This window comes from Cylas formicarius, unplaced genomic scaffold, assembly GCF_029955315.1.
Source record: "Cylas formicarius isolate icCylForm1 unplaced genomic scaffold, icCylForm1.1 PGA_scaffold_12__32_contigs__length_19106922, whole genome shotgun sequence".
Classification (NCBI taxonomy): Eukaryota; Metazoa; Arthropoda; class Insecta; order Coleoptera; family Brentidae; genus Cylas; species Cylas formicarius.
Window position 1 is genome coordinate 12,711,477 of NW_026844225.1, and position 24,358 is coordinate 12,735,834.

At 32.1% G+C, this 24,358-nt stretch overlaps 1 protein-coding gene across 1 annotated transcript; it reads right to left on the reverse strand.

Moving 5' to 3' along the window:
- Nucleotides 1–19,244: 19,244 nt before the first annotated feature.
- LOC132695776 (uncharacterized) lies at nt 19,245–23,523 on the reverse strand. Its single transcript, XM_060660233.1, has 3 exons — nt 23,429–23,523; nt 23,279–23,377; nt 19,245–19,939 (listed from the first exon to the last, which is right to left on the reverse strand). The coding sequence occupies exons 2-3, from the start codon at nt 23,349–23,351 to the stop codon at nt 19,245–19,247; spliced, it is 768 nt and encodes a 255-aa protein (XP_060516216.1). The 5' UTR covers nt 23,352–23,377; nt 23,429–23,523.
- Between the last annotated feature and the right edge of the window lie 835 nt (nt 23,524–24,358).

Below are 24,358 nucleotides of genomic sequence, written 5' to 3' on the forward strand. Positions count from 1 at the left end.
GAGTTCACCCTTTTTGCAGACTATACCACGATCTCCGTCATTAAAGAGTATTAATGAAGTTATGGTCAAAGTGAGTGATGTAGAATCTAGTGGCAAAGCCTGGTTTGATGCTGACTAGTTGCTTCTGAATGAACAAAAAACAAATACAATGATATTCTCACTGAGAAACATCACAATCTGGGGACGCCAGCTGAAAAATGCCTGAGCATGCAAATAATTTATTAAGGTGTGATGTACACCGTGTGCCAAATAAAATGACTCACTATATGATCTGGAAACCCATAGGAGATACGAAAAAAAGTTTGGTACAAAAGTTTCTTGTACTCTCCTGAAGATTTAATATAATCATATCATAATTTTGTTGTGTACAGGGTGTCCCAAAAGTGTCCCCGCCGACATCAACTTTGTTATTCTAAATGGAATACTATTTACATCGACATTTTTGGTTAAAATAAATTGCAGAAATTGAGGTTATGTGTTTTTTTAATGCCCCATATAAAATTGCGTTGTGACGCTACTGATACAGGTATTGCAACGAAAATTTAACCACAGACTAAGGAGATAATGCACTACTCAATCAGTTTGATGCGCCTTAGCTTATACAGGCTGTCCTAAATAGGTGGAGCGATTTTGGAGAATTTAATTAACAAAATCCCAAGATTTTAAAATTGAACAACCTATATTTTTATTCAGATATCAATTCTAGGACAAAAAATAAGCTAAGTTTGTAATTTATCTTATATTTAAATTTTACTTAATTTTTGATATATTTGAGTTTTAAGATCACAACCGTATAAATTCTCGTTGAATTTAAAGCTGTCCACATTAGGTACTTGTTGGCAATATTAGGTATTTTTTAAATAGCAAAGACACGAAACTATCTTTTAAAGATATACGAATAAAACCTATGGCTTACAAAACAGGGTGTCCATTAATACGTGGAGATTTTGAAAAAAATATACTACACACTTTAACAGATTTAATAAAACTTTAGAATTTATATTTAAAGAAACATTTAATAGTAAACAAAAATAAATAATTAAAGTTCATAGGTTAACTAAAAAAAATATTATTTGTGTATTAGACTAAATAGTGCTATAAGACATTTGTCTAGATCTATTTCGATGGATATCTTGAGATTTGAGTATCATGCCGTATTTCATTCTGTGTTGATATGGAGAGATGCTGTCCAAGCCGAAAGGATTTTTAAACTTGAGGAAAGACTAATCAGTTTGGTATACGTTTTTGGTTTTCGAATATTTTCCAAGAAAATGTAACCTTTAACATTGCGTATTCAATATATTTTGGAAAACCTAAGGCATGTAAACCTCTATGAGGAGTTTACACCAGCTTATCTTCTAAAAAGGTGTCAAAGTGATCCACCGTATTGCTTAGAACTTTTTAATGTTCTTGCGGAAAAAAAAATGAAACCATAATAGTTAATATAATGCCTCAGATAATTTTCCAATAAAAGCGAAACCAAAAATCGTACTGATCAAGGCAGGCGAATGCTCGGCCCCAGAGATAACACCGTCCACCTAACAAAACGTCTATTGCAGCAGGTATATTGAAGTGAGGATCAGCTAACTAAATATTTCGACATGGAGGTACAGCTTACAAATGTATCTTCCAGGCATAGCATACGAAAGCTTATCAACCACAACAAAATCCACCTCTATGGGGTGTATGTCTTGAATAGACGATCGAACTAAGCGAGTTATTGTGTCAGTAGCTCTTATGGACAGATCTGAACGCGTAGAATATTGAGATATCTTTCCGTGATAAAACTAACCGGTCTTCCACAATCTAGTAAAGCTCTAATATATATATATATATATATATATATATATATATATATATATATATATATATATATATATATATATATATATATATATATATATATATATATATATATATATATATATATATATATATATATATATATATATATATATATATGATGACACTATATTCCGGGATATCATCCGTTCGCTCGTTGAACTCCGACTGGAATCCTGCATCCGACTGGAATCCTGCAAATCTTGCATCCGACTGGAATCCTGCGTTCGAAGTGTTTTCGGAGCGCGAGCATTGAAGATGCCAAGTGAGATTTTGGCGAAACGTCTGCAGGATTCCAGTCGGATGCAGGATTTGCAGGATTCCAGTCGGATGCAGGATTCCAGTCGGAGTTCAACGAGCGAACGGATGATATCCCGGAGTATAGTGTCATCATATATATATATATATATATATATATATATATATATATATATATATATATATATATATATATATATATATATATATATATATATATATATATATATATATATATATATATATATATATATATATATATATATATATATATATATATATATATATATATATATATATATATATATATATATATATATATATATATATATATATATATATATATATATATATATATATATATATATATATATATATATATATATATATATATATATATATATATATATATATATATATATATATATATATATATTCTGTCTTCCTTAATAATTTCTCGTCGTCTTATACATGGGTCTCCAGAGCTTCTTCTTGTTCTTCTTAATTGTCCGATTTGCTGGTGATTGTTTGTTCTTAAAAGTCGTATGTAATTTGCGTCCAAACTTCTACGGCAATATAGTTTATTAACTTGGAAGGAATGCTATTTTTGCATAGGATCTTATTTTTAATTAATTATAAATAAAAATCCGAAAGTTGTATAATATTTGCAGTATTATCTTTTAGACTTGTAAAAGAAAACAAATGCACATAGCAAAGTTGAGAAACAGTAGAAAGTTTTTTTTATTTTTAAATGGAACACATATTTTCTGTTATGAAGAAAAATCTTTTTCTCCTGATTTTAAAAATATATAGATTGTTGACCAGGCGTTCAGTGTGGTATATTGTGTCGCTTTACTTTAAATTGAAATATTCAGTTAAGAAGGAAAGCTTCCAGTTGTTCGCCCTTTTTATTTCAACAGGTATTAATAAACCAATATTACAAAAAATCCTAAAGAACGTAATATCAACAACAACAAACGATAATAAAAGCACTAAACGAATAATAATGACAATACAACGTGAAGTAAATGGTATATATCCACCACGATTTCCCAAACAATCATTATTATCTCTCATTTTATGATAAATCTCATTGAAGTGAAATCTGCATGCTCTCTGTTAAGCCTGAATATTTCTTGTTCAATTCTTTGGCTCAACACTTGTAGATTTTGAAGTGTGTCATTGTATACTCGGTTTTTTTAAATTCTCCATAGGAAAATATCAAGAGGGCTTAAATCCGGGCTATTAGCAGGCCACAGAATTGTGCCATGTCTGCCTAGGAAATGATCAGATCTCTCATTTAGGTGTTCAGTAACTGGATCGGTGGGAGGCGGTGCGACATCTTGTTGCCAGTTAGGTTAATGATTCGCGAATTGGAAGGCCTTCCATATATGTAAATGTTATTTTGAACTAAATATAAATATTGATTGCCATTCAAATATCCATAAAAAAAATCGGTCCGATTGTTTGGTTGGCCAGTATGCCAAACCGAACTACGACGTATTTTTATTGGTTGAATTTTGTGGGTTCCCATTTGCCCAATAATGCTCATTTTTCCGATTAAACATACCTACCGTCGTGCAGGTTGCTTCATTCCCGCGATCCTCTGTAATATGCCTCGACATTTCTTGACAATATTGCAACTGTTTAATAAGCCTTGAACTGGAATAAATTTGTAGGGATGATATTTATAATACTTTAAAGTGGACTGTGGTAGCAATTGAGATTGAACTTTTATATTTTGTAAAAAGTTATATGAAATTAATTTTATTTTTCATTATTATTCATGATAGAGGGAAAAATATTCATGTCGTCATCTTCATTACTAACAATGGTTCTTTTTTGTCGACTGAGACTTTTGGTTTCATTAAATTGGCGGATATTGCTGGATTAACCTGACGTTATTGGAATAAAAACGACGAACCTGTTGAAGATTTTGTTCTTCTAAGTAACACATTTTTCTAACTGAATATTTCGATTTAAATTAAAGCGACAGAATATCTCACACTGAACACCAACTCGCTCAATATCTGCTTAGTTAATCAAAAATGTTAAAACTTAAATAATTTAAGAACAACTTATCCAAATATTCACAATTTATATATTTTTCAAATCAGGACGGTGTTCCATTTGAAATTCAATTAAAAAACTTGCTAAATAAATAAGAACTAAAAGTTCAAATTTTCACGAAATTATATATATATATATTCACGTGACAATTGTTTCACCGTGTCTTCATCAAATGCAATATATACAAACTACCTGCTGCTATATATACCGAAGAATGACAATAAAACCTTAATTAATGTTGTTGTGAGAATTTATGTTTGATAATGGAGATGTATTTAAATCTAATTGATAGTCATTTGAATGTCTCATTTTGTTAATCTGCATGGTTTCCAATAAATTTAATTTTCTACTATTTATGGTTGTATGTAAAATATCAAAATTGTCGTCAAAAATGTGTTTATCTGTGTTTAAGTGTGTAGCATAAATAGAATCTAGACTATTGTTTCTAAACGCTCTTTTATGTTTGTTAATGCCTTTCTTGAAGGATCTACCTGTATATCCAATATAAATTATAGGACAAGATCCGGATTTCAACCTGTAGACACCTGATTTTTGAGATTTTCCACATTTCGTTTTATTGTTTTTAAAAAAATTTCCTATTGTGTTGTTCTCAAAGCTATTTTTAAACCACATTTTGGACAAATGTTTTGAAACTTTTTCACTGGGTTCTCTTATGTATGTAATTGTTTTAAATTGTTCGTGTTCTGTATATGGTTTCGTTTACTATTACTATTTTCTGGATTTATTTTTTATTTATAATTTTGTCGATAATGTACTGATTCAAGCTGTTATTCGGTGCAATTTGTTTAATGATATTAAGTTCTTTGTAGTAATTTTCTGTTGAGACTGGCGTATTAAGAAGTCTGTGTATAGAAGAGTGGAATGCAGGCATTTTGTGTGTATAGGGGTGATTTGAGCTGTTATGTATGACTGTGTCGGTGTGTAAAGTTTATGGTAAATGGAAAAATCTAATTTGTTTTGCATTTTCGTAATAGTTAAGTCTAAAAAATTAATAGAGTTGTCCTGTTCAATCTCGATAGTGAATTTTATACGATTATGTAATGAGTTAATGTAATTTAGAAAAGAATTCCATTGTCTGTCATTCCAACAATGCAAGCAAAGACATCATCCACGTATCTATACTACCATAGAAAACTTTTACTTAAAGGATGTTCTAGTATGATATTTTCCCAAGTATCCATTAAAATCTCGGCTAACAAAGGCCTAAGTGGTTTTTCCATAATCAAACCTTCCTTAGAGATGTAAATATGTTAATTAGTCGGTGGCTTCCATTAGGTCCTGGAGGTAAGTACACAAATATAAAAAATAACCCAGTACAATATAACCTATTCTTAAACTGAAAAAAAAAGTGATGTCCACTTTTTGAGGTTGTCGTAAACGCAAAATTTTCAGAATTCAAAAGGGTAGTTCAGAAAACAAGTCGATGTTATTCAAAAACAAAAAATTCACTTGTAACTGCAAATACGAGAAAAATAAAATGGCCATATAGAAGATAACAAATTAGTACCCCGAGATTAAATTTTTTTTAGTAACGCTCGCCCCATTTTACTAAAGCAGTAATGCAAACAAAAGCGGCCGGTTATCACATTTATAATATACGAACCAAATAAAACGGCCGTAAACTTTACAATGATCGCAGTAAAACTTTTAATTGAAGTTATATCCGAATTCGTCGCTTCCGGGTTTTCGAACGGAATCAAATAGCCGGAACGTAAAAGCAATGATCCGGTTTTATCCATCGAGATTTCCAATCAAGGAAAACGTTGCGTCGAAACGCGTTGGGCGGAACGTATGTTAAAATGCCCTCAGCTCTTAACTTTTCGTTTTACTGTTGACGATTTTAAGTCGTCTCGACTACACGCGACACGATTGCGTTTTATCTTATTATCCGGACGGGCTAAATACCCTCTCGTTGTATGGCGAATGGCTTCAATTATGGGAAAGAATTTTATGTCGGTGAGGAAATGCGACGGGATCGCCTGATTTATTTCGCCGGATAAAAAATAAAGCCTTTAAAGGGGGTGTCGGGTCACCGACGCAACGTTTTACTTCCTTTTTATTTACTACCAATCATTGAGATTAAACAATGCAATTTTCACAATACGCCAAATGGCCCGTTTTTATTGTCAGTTTCGATCCTACAGGGCGTCTCATACAGTTTGAGAAAATTATAAACAAAATTCGGCTCATTCGATAATTAAATATTTCACAAATAACCATTAATTTAGCGGTTAACAATGATTAAGATAAATAATTAATAAATATTTACTGCATTCAATTAATAAATGTTGAAAAAATATTCCGGGATATTATCCGTTCGCTGGTTGAACTCCGACTGAAATCTTGCATCCGACTGGAATTCTGCAGACGTTTCGCCAAAATCTCACTTGGCATCTTCAATGCTCGCGCTCCGAAAACACTTCGAACACTGCGCGAGCGGAGGGCGAGCATTGAAGATGACAAGGCGAAACGTCTGCAGGATTCCAGTCGGAGTTCAACAAGCGAACGGATGATATCCCGGAATATTTTTTCAACACATTTTTCCATCCGTGAATCATTACGTGAAAATATATATTTAGCTCTAGCTCTAGCTCTAGCTCTAGCTCTGTCTCTAGCTCTATCTGTAGCTCTAGCTGCAGCTATATCTCTATTTCCAGCTCTATCTCTATCTCTAGCTCTAGCTATGAGTTTAACTCTAGCTGTTGTACTATCTCTATCTCTAGCTCTATCTCTTGCTCTAGCTCTATCTCTTGCTCTAGCTCTATCTCTAGTTTTATCTCTGGCTCTATCTCTATCTCTGCTCTATCTCTAGCTCTATCTCTGCTCTATCTGTAGCTAGCTCTATCTCTGGCTCTAGTTATAGCTCAAGCTTTATCTGTAGCTCTAACTCTAGCTCTAGCACTAGCTCTATCCCTAGCTCTGCCTTTAGCTCTAGCTCTGTCTATAGCTCTATCTCTAGTTCCAGCTCCAGTTGTAGTTCTAGTTCTAGCTCTAGCTTTATCTCTAGCTGTATCTCTACCCATTGCATGTGTACGAGCCTAAACCACCATATTTAATAGAAAAAGGGTATGCGATAATCAGTATTGAGAAAAATGCTGGAAATTATTTTTGAGGTTCTGAAATGACCACCAAGGAGAATTTTCTGAAAAAAAATGCAAAGAAATATTTTTTTTATCACTTGATAGTCAAATGATTGCACAACAACCTAGTGAAACTTGCATCTTTTTCTAACGTAAAGTATGGTATTTAGTCGTTTAAGTAAATATTTGTACGAAACTGGACGATTTTTGAAATTAGAATACTATAATACTATAATGCCCAACTGTGATTCGACAATAAAATGCATACTCCTTTTATCGGATGCTGCACCCTATGCGGTTAAGGCAGCACAAAAATTTAAAAATATTTTATTCTAACTTATTTTATATTAATGTATCAACAGGGTGGCAGAATGTATAAGAGATCAGCTTCTATTTAATTGACAAAGTAAAGAAAGTATTTTTAAAAGCACCTTCACGTGTTCAATTTTATAAGGAAAATTGTCGAAATACTCAATTACCACCACAAGCAGTAATAACCCGCTGGGGAACTTAGCCGCTGCTTTATTTATCGAAGGTCTAAACGACTCATCTTCTGCCGCGCTAATAAACGTAAAAATCCTTTTTTCTACCGCAACAGTGAAAGAATATCTAATATTTATATAAGCAAATTATTCTTTTATACCTATAGCATTCACGAAATTGGAAGCTACCTCTGTTTCGTTGTTCAGTTATTCAAAGAGGAGTGGATTTGTATAATTTAGAAACGCACTTAATTCGAAAACTGAAATATTGTTTTTATAACTGCAAAGAATGCCTATATATTATTGAAGCCCATTAGATTTTTTTATCATCGCAAATAATATTTTGTCACTGTAAGACTTTTATGTTTTGCAATTTGCTATGTATGTATCAATGTGTGTGTGTGTATCTATGAATAAAAAAAAATATTACGATTTTTTTGTTTCAATTACAGTTATTCAAATAGGTCGGTCGTATGGGCAAAAAATTATAGGGTTTGTGATGAACGGGTTTAATTATAAAGAAATAGTTCTGGCCTTATTTAAAATAACGTTAAGGTTTATGATTTTTCATACAATAAAAATGCATATTTTGCATTTTTGTTCATTTCGATGCATATATTCTGAAAATTTTATGCATTTCAGTCCTTTAATAATAATATTTCAAAATTAATGCCTATTTATGAATGACAAATTTGGTATTTACAAAGAATATCAAGATTTGAATTTATTAAATAATTATTAATTAATTACATTAATAAATTCATGCCACATACATTATATGCAGCATAGAGTTGAATTTTAATCGTTAATAAATATAGGCTTGCAGTCTTCTCTATATTTAAAATTAGCCTTATTAGACTTTTTTGACAGTGCTAGCTATTCGCCCATAAAATGGTGTTCTAATTTAGGGCTTTATAAACTAGAGAATAATAAGATATCAAGAAGTATTTTCTGGTAAATATTAAAAATTAATTTTGTTTGCGCCATACGTCGGCCATCTTAGGAAATCGTCCGTACCTAAGAACTTTGTTGTCTTGCTATACCTCGTATAACTATAACTGTACCCTTGCCCTATTTGTTGAAACTATAAACAATCAATAAATATTAAGAGTCAATCGATTCTTTTGGTGAAAATCCTCAAATGAATTATCGTTAATTAATAATTACTTATATTAATTTGGTGGACAAAGTTTATTTATTTTACACTAATCGTTGAAATTTTATTATCATATTTTACCTCACGGGGTAAAAAATTGATAACAATTTATCTCTTTGACTTAGGCTTAGAAACTTATTAATCAAATTTAATTCTCCAATGTGGCATCCAATTTTTTATTCCAAAAGCTTAAAGCTTTACCTAATATGCGCACCACGAAACTGCAATATGGAACCGGCGGAAAACCATAAAACAAAATTAAAAATAATTTATCGGATCCTTATTTACTATAATCGGGAAATAAACTATCAAAGCTTACCAAATTTGGCTTATAAGAAAGAATAAAATATTAATATGGCGCCTAGACCGGCGGAATTAATCGCCTAAATCAGTAAAACCGTTAACAACACTTTGTAACATGAAACAATGTGTTAAATGAGTATTAACGGCCCTATAAAAAAATGTTTTCAACATAATGGAACGAATAGACTTCCATGAACAAGTTTTTCTCATTTAACGTTTTTTAATGGTTCCAGAGATATTTTCCGGTCTGTCAAAGTGATTTATGGCGTTTTGCATATATCACAAAGACCATAAATTGTTTATAGACTATCCGCCACGTTGCTTATTGAGCTGCCAGATAGACGGGACGCACCTCGATGTAAATGCTAGTTTTTTTCAAAATTTTAAACTTTTATTATAACTGATACGTCAAAAAAAATGCTCGAGTTAACTTAAGCAACAAAAACCATGAAACGAATTTGACGACCACTCTAAAATAGTAATATACGTTTTCTAGGTGTCGTTTATTCGTTGCAATCCGACAACGTCGCATGCAAAGTTTTGAAATACGCACGTTACACTTTTCAGTTTTACGATTTTTAACAAAGTACGTTTATAGGTGAGCCCTAAAAGCTTCATTCGTTTAAAATAGTCATTTAAAATGTCAACATAGACGCCGAAATAAAATTGTTTCATTTTTCGTTTCGAAGCCAATAAAATGTTACCTATTAAACAATTTAAAGGCCGGGCGGTTTTTTCATACCAAATTTAAATTGACGCTCGACATATCCGTTCCACGCGATTTTAGTGAAAAAAATTTTTGAGCGTTAAAAAAAACATATTGCAACGATTCAATTAGTCTCATCCATTTTTAACCCTTGGATAATGGCTGACATATAACGTGATATGATAATCTAACAAAATATATTACTAATTACTAGATGGGGTTCTCGCTGATAAAAATTTATTTCAAGTATAAAACCAAATACAGTTTTGCGAAATTAAATTTACAACGAATTCTACCAATTATCATTTAAGCGAAGGTGAAAAATTATGTTTGTCTAGATATTAAAAAGTTCTGTATAATTGCAAAAGCTCGATTTATACGGCTAGAGCACCCTGGACATATGCGCAAATTTGCAAAGATCCTAATTAGAATTATTTTGGAAACGGAAAAATATGAAGTCGGAATTTGGAAGTTAGATTCGGAAAAATTAATTAAAAAAGCACACACGCCAGTATGCTACACTATAAAGAAACGAAATGTTTCATTTTGTTCCATTTGCGTTAGGTCATACGTTCGTTTGATTTTATGGAAATGCGTTGCGACGGTATTACAAAATGAACTCTGGAATTTTCATTTCCAAGCGGTTTGATTTTGCCAGACTAAACACCATTCGCATTGAACGTCCGAAAGCGGAATTTGCTTTTTGTTCCGGATAAACCCAATAGCCAGACCCAGTCAGCATATGCGATGGATTTATCCAACATGTTGCCGGATCTAATGCATGCCAGCAATCCTCTATCACCGATGTGAAACAGTTAAAACATGTCTCAGCAATAAATTCACGCATTTCAACGTCTTGTATTTCAGTGGTCAAACATCCCTTATTTAGAGACTAATATAATCCGACTAGATCAATAGTACCGCATTAATCTGCAGTCTATAAATACGGGTTCTAAAGGTATTTTATAAGTCCCTTGGGTGATAAATTATCTGAAATTTAAATTAGCCCCCAAATTGTTGAAAGCGGCGGCATTTAAGTTTTTTGTTTCAACGATTTGCCACAAAGAAGAGTCACGATTCTCTTCAATTTATCTGGACTGGTATATTTTATGATTAGAAATTGAACTGAGGTGGCTTTTACTTGACGAAAATCAATTTATCAAAATAAATAAGAACTAAAAGATCAGATTATCACGAAATTATATATTTTGACATGACAATTGCTTCGATAATACTGTGTTTTTATCAAATGTAATATTAAAAAAACTACCTGCTACTATATATATATCGAAAAATGACCATAAAACCTTAATTAATGTTGTTGTGGGAATTTAACTTCAATGAACGAGAGGTATTTTAATCTAATTTATCGTTAAGCAATACATTTGAACGTCTCATTTTGTTAATCTCCATGGTTTCCAATAAATTTAATTTTCTACTTTTTGTGATTGTATGTAAAATATCAAAATTGTTTAAGTGTAGCATAACTAGTATCTAGACTATTGTTTTTAAACGCTCTTTTATGTTCGTTAATGCGTTTCTTGAAGGATCTACCTGCTTGCCCAATATAAATTTTAAGACAAGATCCACATTTCAACCTGTAGACACCTGATTTTTGAGATTTTGAACATTTGGTTTTATTGTGTTTCAAATATTTTCCTATTGTATTGTTAGTTCTTAAAGCTATTTTTAAACCATATTTTGACAAATGTTTTGAAACTTTTTCACTAGATTCTCCTATGTATGTAATTGTTACTGTTGTCTGGATTTGTTTTTTATTTATAATTTTATCTATAATGGACGGATTGTAGCCGTGGTTCAGTGCAATTTGTTTAATGATATTAAGTTCTTTGTTGTAATTTTCTGTTGAGAGTGGCGTATTAAGAAGTCTGTGTATAAAAGAGTTAAATGCAGCCATTCTGTGTGTATAAGAGTGATTTGAGCCGTTATGTATGACTGTGTCCGTCTGTGAAAGTTTATGATATATTGAAAAATCTAATCTAAAAAATTAATAGAGTTATCCTGTTCAATCTTGATAGTGAATTTTAAACGATTATGTAATGAGTTAATGTAATTTAAAAAAGAATTCAATTGTCTGTCAGTTCCAACAAAGCACCTTCACACACGGACACAGTCATACTTAACAGCTCAAATCACCCTTATACACATAAAATGGCTGCATTTAACTCTTTTATACACAGACTTCTTAATACGCCGCTCTCAACAGAAAATTACAACAAAGAACTTAATATCATTAAACAAATTGCACTGAACAACGGCTACAATCCGTCCATTATAAATTCTAAATAAAAAACAAATCCAGACAACAGTAAACTCTATTTATCCGAAACCTAATACAGAACACGAACAATTTAAAACAACCTAGTGAAAAAGTTTCAAAGCATTTGTCAAAATGTGGTTTAAAATTAGCTTCCAGAACTAACAACAGAATAGGAAAATATTTGAAAAATAATAAAACGAAATGTCCAAAATCTCAAAAATCAGGTGTCTACAGGTTGAAATGCGGATCCTGTGCTAAAATTTGCATTGGACACACAGGTAGATCCTTCAAGATTCTAATTATGCTACACACTTAAACACAGAAAAACACATTTTTGACGACAATTTTGATATTTTACCTACAGCCACAAAAAGTAGAAAATTAAATTTATTGGAAGCCATGAAGATTAACAAAATAAGACATTCAAATGTATTGCTTAACGTTCAATTAGATTTAAATACCTCTCCTTTATTGAACTTAAATTCTGACAACAACAATAATTAAGGTTTTATGATCATTTTCCGTATATATAATATCAGGTACTTGTAAATATTACATTGTAAATATTACTTGAAAATCTGAACTTTAGTTCTTATTTATTTTTTTTATGATTAGACTTTTACTTTTTGTAAAAATTTACTAAAGAATCATTCAGTTACCTGCATGATGCAACCTCGATCTTGTCTTGCTTTACATATAGTTCATGTTAATTTTCACGAATTATAATACCAGCTGAATCCGATGAGAAGTTGATTAGGACCGCGTATTTCTAGCGACGTCTCGCTGGATTACAGCGATCCAGACGGAATAAATAGCGTAATAGAATTAACCACCAATCATTGTCAAAATAAATGGAACCGTGAGGCGCAATACAGGCTGTATTGAGTATCCGGCTGTCGGAGAACGTACGTAGGTATTAAATTCCACCTGACCGATGTAATTTTAGCGAAATATCCTAATGGCGCAAACAGATTTGTCGACGTGACAGTTTCCCCGCTAATACAGACAGACAGACTTAACGACAAGCAAAGCTTGATATATTGGGATACACCCCGATCGATGTTGAATTCAAAATAAACCAGTCTAATTAACTAACCGCTAGTCCTGCACACGATATCTCTTCTGACACTTGCACGGCAATTCCATTTACGTCGAAAAACTGCATTTAAAAATAATCCAAAGCTCATTGTGAGGGTAAGACCCATTGAAAGCAAAAGTCACTTATGGTTTCAATCAATAAGGTACAGCTGTCCCATATAAATATAAGGAGAAATGTGGCTGCCAAATCAGCGTCTAGGAGTACTTCCGCAAGTAGATATTCTCCTTGCTTGTGTGTGGCGTGGTGAACCTAAAAATTTCAACCGGGTATGTATGGCTAAAATTAGCCATTACCATAAAAAAATATCAATAAAAATAACAGAAAATTGAAGACGCTAAAAAGTACTATAAAATACTTGAACAAAAAATGCATTACTGTATGTCTGTGAGAGTTGAAATGTTTTTTCTTTTTTGATTACAGTTTATTTGCTTTATGTGGAACTGATATCAGGAATAAAGGCCAGCATTCTAAAAAAGTGTGTTTTAATGTTATATAATGTTTAGTAATTTTGTTTAACTCGTATACACTTTTTTTCTTACATTTGCAATACCCACAAAAAAACCTAAATATACTTAAAAAAAAATTGGGCTCGGGATAGTATGATTCATGCGATAGAAGTAGAACAAAAGAAAACACGGACTCGAGTAAGAAAATCTTCCATGTTACAAATCATCCACAACAAAGGAAAACGAAAACAATGCAAACAAAAAACAGATGCAGCCGACAAATAAAAGATCGAAAACTGATAAATCGGAAGAGGAAGAAAATGAAGAATTTCTTCCAGCTGATGAAGAGAATAAAATAGAAGATATTACTGAGGTTTCAAAGAGGCAATTCTCTCTGGTGTGCAGCATAATATGATACATATGTTTGCGATGATTTGAATTTCGCTATATAAGAGTATATTTAACTCGCATGTGATTTGCTTAGAAATATAGTTTTTATTTTGCATTTCATAAATCATATTAGGTATTTTTTGTGGCCCATATTCCATGCACCCTGCCCTAGATTTAATAAAAATTTAAAAAAAAACACAAAATATTCAATATCTAAATCATCGACAATGAACGTTTGGGAAACATGCATGCAAATTATGGCATTAATAGAGATACATATTGATTAATTAAATTGCTTAATTTCCGCTAGCTGAAAATAGTGGTATCAAGATATATATTTTAAATGAAGAGAAAAAAAGGGAACCACTGGTGAGGTTTTTTTTAAATGAAATTGTTACAAATAATATATTGTGTGTCACTATAAAATATAACAGTGTTATTACATTCCGAGAGTTCCTATTGGCATAGTTCCGAACGATGCGTTCGGCATACATTTTTTCCTTGTTTGAATGGAAAGTTTTGCCCAAATTTGCGTTATATAAATCAAAAATTATTTTAATGCAAAATGTCAAAGTGAAACGTAATTTCCAACAATGGTATAGAGTAAAATTTGCTAATATGAACGGTCAGTTTTAAGTACCTATAAAACAATATTTTAAGCGAAGTCATTCTGGGACTCTTCTTACCGAAGATATATTTCGTCATAAATTTAACAGTCAATATTAGGGCTGTAATTTCGTGATTACCGACGCGGTTTGTAATAATTTATGTGCGTGGCTAGCCACGACCGTCGACCTACTCGGTTAATAAGCTAACTTAATTATGCCAAAATCTAGCATTTAATCGTGCATTTAATTTCGAACCGACGAACGTTGTACATTATTGCAACCCCCAGTGATGCATGGCCGTTTTACATATTAACTAGGAAATTATACTAATAGTTTCGTTGGTAAAGTAGCTGCTGAAGTAAACAGGAATCAGTGTCAACACATTTCAATTTCGATATCGCCCGGTTTGTGCCGACCAGGAAACCTCATACATAAATTTTAGATAACGTATTAATGCCTGTTTCAGCGTTTGAAAGACAGCCGTTTGAAATAACGTCTCCTTAATGGAAACGAGAAATGGAAACCAAGATTTAACAATATTGGACGACATTTTCATCACAAGTTTATAAGTCAGTGACTAAAATAATAATAATAATCATAACATCTCGACTTTATATCCCTAGAGAATAAACTGGCAGGGGGCTTCTAAATATAAGCAAAATTTCCAGAAACCAGGTCTCTAAAATTAGTTCAGAGAACAGATATACCACCAACTACAAAAAATAACTCTCATTGAAACCAGCGGAATTGTCAGACGCGTACTTAACGACCCCCACAACTAAACATCTAAACATGTTCAAAATAACCTAAAACTTACCCACCTGTCTTCTTGCAGCCAATGCCGAAACGGGGAAGGAGCCACATCTAGCGATGACTGAGGTATCTATTAAATAATAATAATAATGTTAAGCAAAATTCGGATATTTACACCCCAACTCATCAACATCACGGCTTTATATCCATAAAAAAGAAGGTGGCAGGGCTTCTAAATATAAGCAAAATTTGCAGAAACCAGGTCAGGTATCATCCAGTCTATAAGAAATGCTGATAAAAACTTCACAGCACTCAACTTAGGTGTGCCAGTAGTAACCGATACAATACTACATCAGGAAATAGAAACTTGGAAGGAAAAAGCACTAACACTAGACGAAGCATTCATCGGCAAAACATTACTATAATAGCTTTATAAGGGTTATCTTTATCTTGAAACTGAGGGCGTTATGTTAGCAATGCAAAACAAGATTGCTTTCGAAAAATCATCATCATCGCAATAAGCTTTTTTTTTTTAAAGAAGGTGCTTCGATTTTTCTTGTCCTAGAGGGACGCATTGTTTTTCTATCGTGCTCCTGCGGACCACTATGGAACGTTCGCAAAATCGATGTAATTTAACTCTCGACACAGTTTACGATACTGTTCAAATGAAATTATCCCATCTTTAGCAGTTTTTCATTTATCGCCAATAAATTACCCACAAAAACGGAAATTTTAATAAACTTTTATATTTTCTGCCAATAATCGACACACCCTGTATATAATTCAAACAATGTTCGGAATAAGTGTGATAGCTGTGAATCTCCTACGTTTCCCGTTGTATGATTTTTTCCAATAGAGTAAGTGGTAGGTAAGTAGAATAGTGATTTTCATATGGATTTTTTCAAATATCTCGAACAGCATATACGACAGACGAAAACCGTAAACACAAAAATTGTAGCTATCGATGTGGCTTATTACACTGTTCAAACCAATTGGCCATATGTTTCACGAATTTTCATTTACGGCTAATAATTTAATAACGAAAAGAACGATTTTCATGGTCTTTTAGATTTTTGTCCATAATTGAAAAACCCTCTATACAATCGAAAAAATGTCTGAAATAAAAGTCATAGCCCTCGATCTCCCGCATTTCCTAATTCTAAAATTTTTCTGATCGGTTGAATAGTTTTTGAGAAAATCATGTTTTTCTGGAAACCAAAATATTCGAAGAAAATTTTTCAAAATTTTTAAAAATATAGTTGGTGACACTTGATTACGCTCAAATTCTGCTGTTTAGATGTGAGTATGGACTTTTACTTCCTTGCCAAATTTAAAATCGATAGCTACATATTTGGGTCACTTTTTGAATATAGTACGGAATATCCCGATCACCCTGTACAGTATGAGAAAACTTTAAATTCAAAAGTTTTAGCCGTCATACGGGCTATATAGCTATGTAACAAAAACTGGCAACAGAATCACAGCCTTCTTGTTACACACTTGGAGATCTACGGAAGCTGAGAAAATTTGAAAATGTGAAGACCTGGCTATCCAGCTAAAGCCATATGTCCATTGGTTATGTCAACGGAGGGCATCGATACAAAAAATTTCAAGAAAAACCAGACATGTAGTATAACATCCTTGATGCATCACAAAAAGCTATAATACTCCAAACATGTCACATTGTTCGAAAATTTGTGAGCTTAGGTGAAGTGGGATAGGGGGAAGCTCCTCTCTACACACACCATTACCTGCAAAGCACATAAATCTGAGACGGATAATAATATTAATTATAATGATAATAATAATAAACAGTCCTAATTCGTTTTGATAAAATATATAGCAGAATATTATTACTTGGAAGGGACATTCAACATCGTTGCTATTATGCAACCCCTAAACTTAAACCAAACCAGTCCCTGATATACAATTCTGATTAAAATTAGTTACAATCGAATAAGTCAAACAAATAAAAAAGGAAAGCAAAAAAAAGAAAATGTACTAATAGAACAAAAAAATAATAATATTGAGCGAAATGCTAGCTAATTTCAAAAAATAGATAGAAATATTTAACATGTAACAGAAACATAAAAAAAATTCTACATTTTAGGTGCCGCCTCTGTTATGAAAAATTTGTCTATATTTTTGTTTAAAATTTGCCAATGAGGTGATTGAATTGTGTTTAGGGACAGCAGCCAAATTCTTATGGGGGTATTAACTGAATGAATATTTGAAATATAAGTAAGTTTTTTTTAAACTTTTTTTAAAACTTAATGGTATTTTTAAAACTAAAAGCTGCTGTTTAAACCGTTCGTATAAAGTCAGCTAACGAGATTGGTCAAGGCTCACAGAAATATGACCAAAAATCTACCGAAAACATCCCATTGCTCCCAAAACGGTGGCTTTGAAACTGACAATTTGAGCACGCCTAATAATTGCCGAATTTGGTATGCTAGAACATGGAGAAAAAAAATTACTCACACAAATATCCCCTTACAAATTGCGAAAATAGCTTTACAATTCCATTGAACAAATTGTTATACGAAATAATAATATTTATTAAATCACCTTAATAAAAACGACAGTAATTGACTGTAGAAAATCTATAAAATTCATTTATTATATAAAACATCTAACATTGGTTATTAAAAACGGTCAGGTTTAAAAGTTTTTTTATTTTATTTAATTTTTTATTAAATTTTTATTCATAATCACATCCAGGAATTTATACGTAAAGACCCCCTTTACTTTTAATTACATAAATAATTATATAATATATAAAAAGTCTATAAAGATCAGATTTTGTCAAAAAATTAAAATTGTTTTGTATTTTTCACAAAAGTAATTAATTGATGTTTTTTTAACAGGTAATTTATATCTGGTGTAATACAATCAAATTTTGTTTTAAGCGCCTACGCCTCAACAATTCCACAAATGAAAATTAAAAGATAAAAAATACTCTCGTATAATTGAATAGATGACAAAAGATCCACTTTGACACTGTATAAACATATCTTATTCAAGATTTGTTTTCCCTATAAATATCCCCAAAATTGAATCGCGATATTTGCTCAGCCAAAAGGGTGCGGAAAAAAAACTTCCGAATTGGGTTAAACATTTTATTTACGAAAACACATTACAAAAATAGTGAATATACATCTAAGAATAAATGTTCGGGCTTTTTGGCACAATTTTTGGCGAAGTTTTTTTTATCTAGAAAGTACTGGCATTATTGTAATATTTTCAATAAAGGCCTTAAAATTACATTAGATAAATAATCGTAGCGAACTATTCGAATTTTGACAGTATTCTTTCAAACAAAATTTATGCAATTAAACTTATAAAATAGGGGATACAATATACGAATTTTAAAAATAGCCTTAACTAAAGATTACATCAAATAAGCAATACAAAGCAACTGAATTTTAGAATTACCGGAAAATTCTGGATTACAAAAAAATCGATGGAATTTTAGATAAATATTGTACCTAAACTTTTGGAACTAACTTTGAATAAATTACTGGAGTTTTGGTGAATAGTCAGATGTTTTTTTGAGATTTTTTAATGAAATTATTTTATAACACAGAAGCGACCAAAAATTTATGAAATTATTGAACAAAACTTATAAGGTTAATGACAAAAACATTTACATTGGTGTAAGTAAATATGAATAAAAGTCAAAAATTAATTCAAAAACGTGACGCGAAAGCATGTGTTAGTGTTAAGCTCGGCGAACTATCCCGATGGCTTTAAAAATTAGGCTGCGGTTTGAAAAGCTCGTCGTAGCGACGACCAGCTTTGACTATTATATGGATCATTACGTAGACGTAGGCAATAAGCGCCAGAATAATAATAACGCACAGCAAACCCCAAAGGAAATTCCAGTATCTGATTCTCGACTGTTCTTCCACATCTGCATCAGTCCTCTCCAATCTCTTTAATCTCGCGTTGTATTCGGTCATTTCCATTGACCCGCCAGTTTGTCCATGCACAGGAACAGGAGTTTGTCCGCATCTTTTTCTGGGAACGTCGTAGACGTGGTCAGGCAAAACAAGGGCGTATTTGACATTGACATTTTTACCCTCTTCGGGAAATTCGTAAATCGATTCATCGTATTCTTTGGACGAAACTGTGACGAACTCTTCGTCTTTCTTCTCTTCCACAACCACGTCTTCAGGCTGTTGATTATCGGAAACGCATTCTATGACGGTCACCTCTACTACGGGAGGGTTAACCTTGTGAACTTCCGATACGGGACAAAGCTCAAAATGTGTCGAATTGTCTGACACATATTCTGATTCAATGGACACTTTTTCATATGAAAGCTTTTCGGATTCAAGCGAAGCGAACTCGTCCTCGCTATCGATGACTCTTTCAACTATAGCCGAATGTTGCTCAATGTTTAAAACTTTCTTACTGGAAGTCGATGGTGCGATTTGGTCACCTAGAATAAGAAAACGTTTGTTAGGAAGAACTGTTGCAATCGTATTACTAAACTGCACCAAAAATTATGAAACGTTTTCGGAGGTTAAATGATGGTGCGTTTTATTTTTTATTATACGTGGTTGTATATCGAGAATTACTTTTTTTTATTTCTACATTACTAAAGATTAATAAAAATTAAAAATATTACATATACATTTAAACTCTGTTGATCCCAAATCTCTTCAGGAGGAAAAATTTATCCATAATATTAAACACGTCCAAAAAAATTTTAGATATAAATATAAAATGAATCGATATGAAACAAGATTGCTTTCGGAAAATCCTCACTGGGCGGGCCAAGTTCGTAGCGCGTAGCGCGAAGCAGCTTTTGATTTTAAAAGGAAAGAACTTCGCGAGTTCGTGCGGTAAAGGGACGCCTTGTTTTTCTATCGTGCCCCTGCGGACCACAATGGAACTTTCGCAAAATCGATGTATAAAAATAAAATGTATAAAATGTCCTTCACATCTCGTCGAACTCCAAAGTTACAGCAAACATCGGCAATTATTAAAATTTGCACAAATAATAGCGTTGTCGAAGGATATTTTTTCAAATATCTCGCGCCCCGTATAATAGACGAAACCTGAAACTCTCTCACGACACACACGCTTCATGATACTGTTCAAATAAAATTATCCCATCTTTAACGGTTTTTCATTTATCGCCAATAATTTACCCACAAAAACGGAAATTTTTAGGATAAATTAGATTTTTTGCCCATAAACGACACACCCTGTATATGATACAATCATTATTCGAAGTAGAGCCCTGGATTTTCCATGTTTCCTGGTTCAAGAATTTTTTGAAAATAGTAAATGGTTTTCGAGAAAATAAGTTTTTTCTGAAACTATGCAGTGCGCCGTAATAATCAATGACGTCATCGCGTTTTGACAGCCCCCGAAATAACGATTTCAATATGGATTTTTTCAAATATCCCGAGCAGCGTATATGATAGACGAAAACTGCAAATACAAAAATTGTAACTTTTGATGCGGCCTATGACAATGCTTGAACCAATTAGCCATATTTTTGAGGATTTTTGATTTGCGACTAATAATTTACTCTGTAAAAGAACAATTTTCTAGGTCTTTTAGATTTTTGCCTATAATTTGAAAACCCTGTATATAATCGAAAAAATGGCCGAAATAAATGTTATTGCACTGGATCTTCTGCGTCTGCGGGTTAAATAATTTTGGCAATCGGATGAACAATTATGGAGGAAAACATATTTTTCTGGAAGCTAAAATTACCAAAAAAAAATTCAAACATTAAAAAAAAAAGCTTTTTGTAGACCCTTGCACACGCGATTTTTAATTTTTTTAGAATACTTCCCGACCCCCCAGCCCCCCATTCTCAATAGGTTCCGTCACGGGGCAAAGCTGCATATATGTGCCAAATATCAAGTCGATTGCTTAAAATTTCGGACACTTATCGTGTTTCATAGCAAGGTCCAAAAAATAGTCCAAAATCGCGAAAAAAAAATGAATTACCGGCGTTAATGGCGGTTATGGGCAAAAAAACTAGTCCCTGCATTTTTTGTGGGGTAAATTACTAGTCCTTAATGAAAACTCTTAAAAAGCAGGCAATTGGATATAAACATTAGTGTAGGCCCAGTCAAGAGCTATATTTTTTGTATTGTACAGGGTGCGCGCGATATTTAAAAAAATATAGTACAAATTTTTAAATTTACCAAAATTGGACATGACGCTGCAATCACAAAAGAATTTAATTCGTTTTGCAGAAGTTACATACAGGAGGTTATTACGGGTTCCCCATAATTCAATCAAATTAGTATTTGAGGTACTGGTTCAGATTCACAAAATAAGCTTCGATTCGGGCGAATCGGTTAATAAACAAAAAAGTTGAACTGAGGTCGCTTTTACTTACACTTACTTACAAAAAATGTTCAGACTTTCACAGTTATTTCTTGGTTGATGACAGGCAAATACTGATATTTGATAAAGGCACAGCTGCCATACACCAAGAAATAACTGTGAAAATATTGGTCTTTTTTCTTATTCAGGATATTCTGCTAGTGTTTTTTTTTGCTATAACTTTTTTGTGCACAATTAAATTAGACCGAAAAATGTTCAGATTTTCACAGTTTGGTTTATGACAGCTGTTTCGGCAACACCGTGCCTTTATCATATACTTTATATTTCATATCGGTTCTAATTTAATTGTGAACGAAAAAGTTATAGCAAAAATAGCAGCACATACTGAACAAGATTTTTACCTCAGCAACGAAAGCCTCTTCGTTTATAAAAGAAGCCCTGATTATTTCAAGGAAAAATATTCATTATTTTTCTCACAATTAATTCGTTAATAATTTTTTTGTTTTTTTTAAATTGTTTATTTGAAATGATCCGAAAGTCTTACGACGATGTGCGTGTGCCCAAATCGTAGTCAAGATGTATTCTAATAATATCAAAAAATGAAAATTTTAAATTGTTTATTAAACCATTTTTCATTATATTAAATAAATAGAATAACTAATCCGAAAATGATACGATCGAAACCCAGATAACTGGAGGTAATAGCTGATATTTTTTGATAAATTTTTACAAAAAAGAGCTTGATATGATCCATGGGCGCGGAGATTTTTTTTACATAACTTTTTGTTTATTTCTCGATTGACTCAGGCTATAGCAGGTATTCAAAGCGTACAACTTTTTAATAATTAATAATTAATTAAGAATTGAAATTAAATAAAATTATCAGCCACAATGTTTAATCTGAAAAAAATTATTGTTCTTAAAAACTGGTATAGATATCAAAAATCAGGACACTTTTTTCTAGTTCTAATACACAGACTTGAGCGATGCATATAAAATACCAAAAAAATATTCGTATACCAACCAGATTTTATGTTAAAGATTATTTTAAAGAATTGACAAATAGTACTGGTTATCCCAAAATAAATTATTAATTAAAAAAATAAATAAAAATAAAAATTTCCCCATGTGCAATTCGCGATGATCCAGTGAAATGTTAATTTTTAGTTGCTACTGAGCTTATAGCCCAATACATGCAGTGGATTTTCGAAATTTTTTTCGCATTTAAAATATATAAAAATTGAAGTCGAAATCTTAAATTTTCCGTCTGCGAAATTTAGTCGACTGTTTCGTCGCATTCGAAACAAAATCATCATGTGTTCTGTTTTTTTAAATCAATTTAAATAAATTTAATTTTCAACTCATTCCCCATTCACATTCAGTGCAAAAAAATATTCTACTAATTCGACAAAGCAAGCATTTAGTAAAAGACAAATAACCATTATAAAAAAAATATATTACTCACCATCGTAGGATTCCGCAATGTGTAGATCCATGTCGCAAAGTTTGTACATTTCTTCAATTTCGGTCCTGTTCATCTTCAGACGTTTGGGTTGCTGCAGTTCTAAACAGTAAAATAATATAATCGATGCTGTGGACGTTTCAAATGACTTACCACTTAATTTCGACTGGGCCCAAGTTTCTAAGTGTCACTCACAACTGTAGGTGGTGAACAACGCGAAACAGGATTAAGACTAATGTGTGCTTGCTCCAAGTATCGCCGCGAATAGACCAGCAGTGCTCAAGTTTTCGCTGTATGTGAACTTTGCTATACTTAACCGTACGCGGATCAGTTAAAAAATCTATACATCTCTTACTAATTGCATTCAACGAATAGAAATGACAGTATATTCCAACTAAGTCAGCTCATTTTTAAAGTAAACACCCCAATGATCGTTTATTAGATTGGATTTTAGAATGCCTCTTAAAAATAGAACTAGACGAATAGTTTTTGAAAAATTTGACTAGTTTTTGTTATCTGGATTGAAAAGTCTCGAAGAATAATGGTGGACATTTTATAAAAGGTAAGGAACTGTCATCATCTGTTACTTAAAGGGAGTTTGAGACTTATAAGGGACATTATTTTGAATTGTTAACAAATATTAAAGTCAGATAAAATTGTATTTTTACAAAAATAGTGTCTAGTTTTTGCTTTCCTTTTTTAGCGACCTTAACACATTAATACATCGATAACAAAAATAGTACTATACCACAATGAAACTTTTATAATAATAATATAGTATATAATAAAGTAAACATTTTACACGTTTCTAAGATATATGATAAAAAACTTGCATGTAGTTGAAGGACATGTTAGGTACAAAAAAACATTCAACAACGGTGGTGAAATTCTACCACAACACAAATGCAGAGTGTTTCATAATGAGATCCTTAAGAGTGTGATTCCTTGGATGATTTTGAGAAAAAAGTTGATTTTGAAATTGCAACTGCTTTAGATATTTGTTTTAATTAGGTAGGGCCCACAATGCATAGAAACCCGGGTGAAAATTATTTTTATACTTTCACCAGTGAAAGTAAAAAGAAA

Excerpts from the sequence above, each read along its gene's own strand:
- LOC132695776 (XM_060660233.1), bottom strand. The coding sequence starts at position 23,351 with ATGAACAGGACCGAAATTGAAGAAATGTACAAACTTTGCGACATGGAT. Across the intron at positions 19,940-23,278 it reads CATTGCGGAATCCTACGATG|GTGACCAAATCGCACCATCG; the intron begins GTGAGTAATATA and ends TTCTTATTCTAG.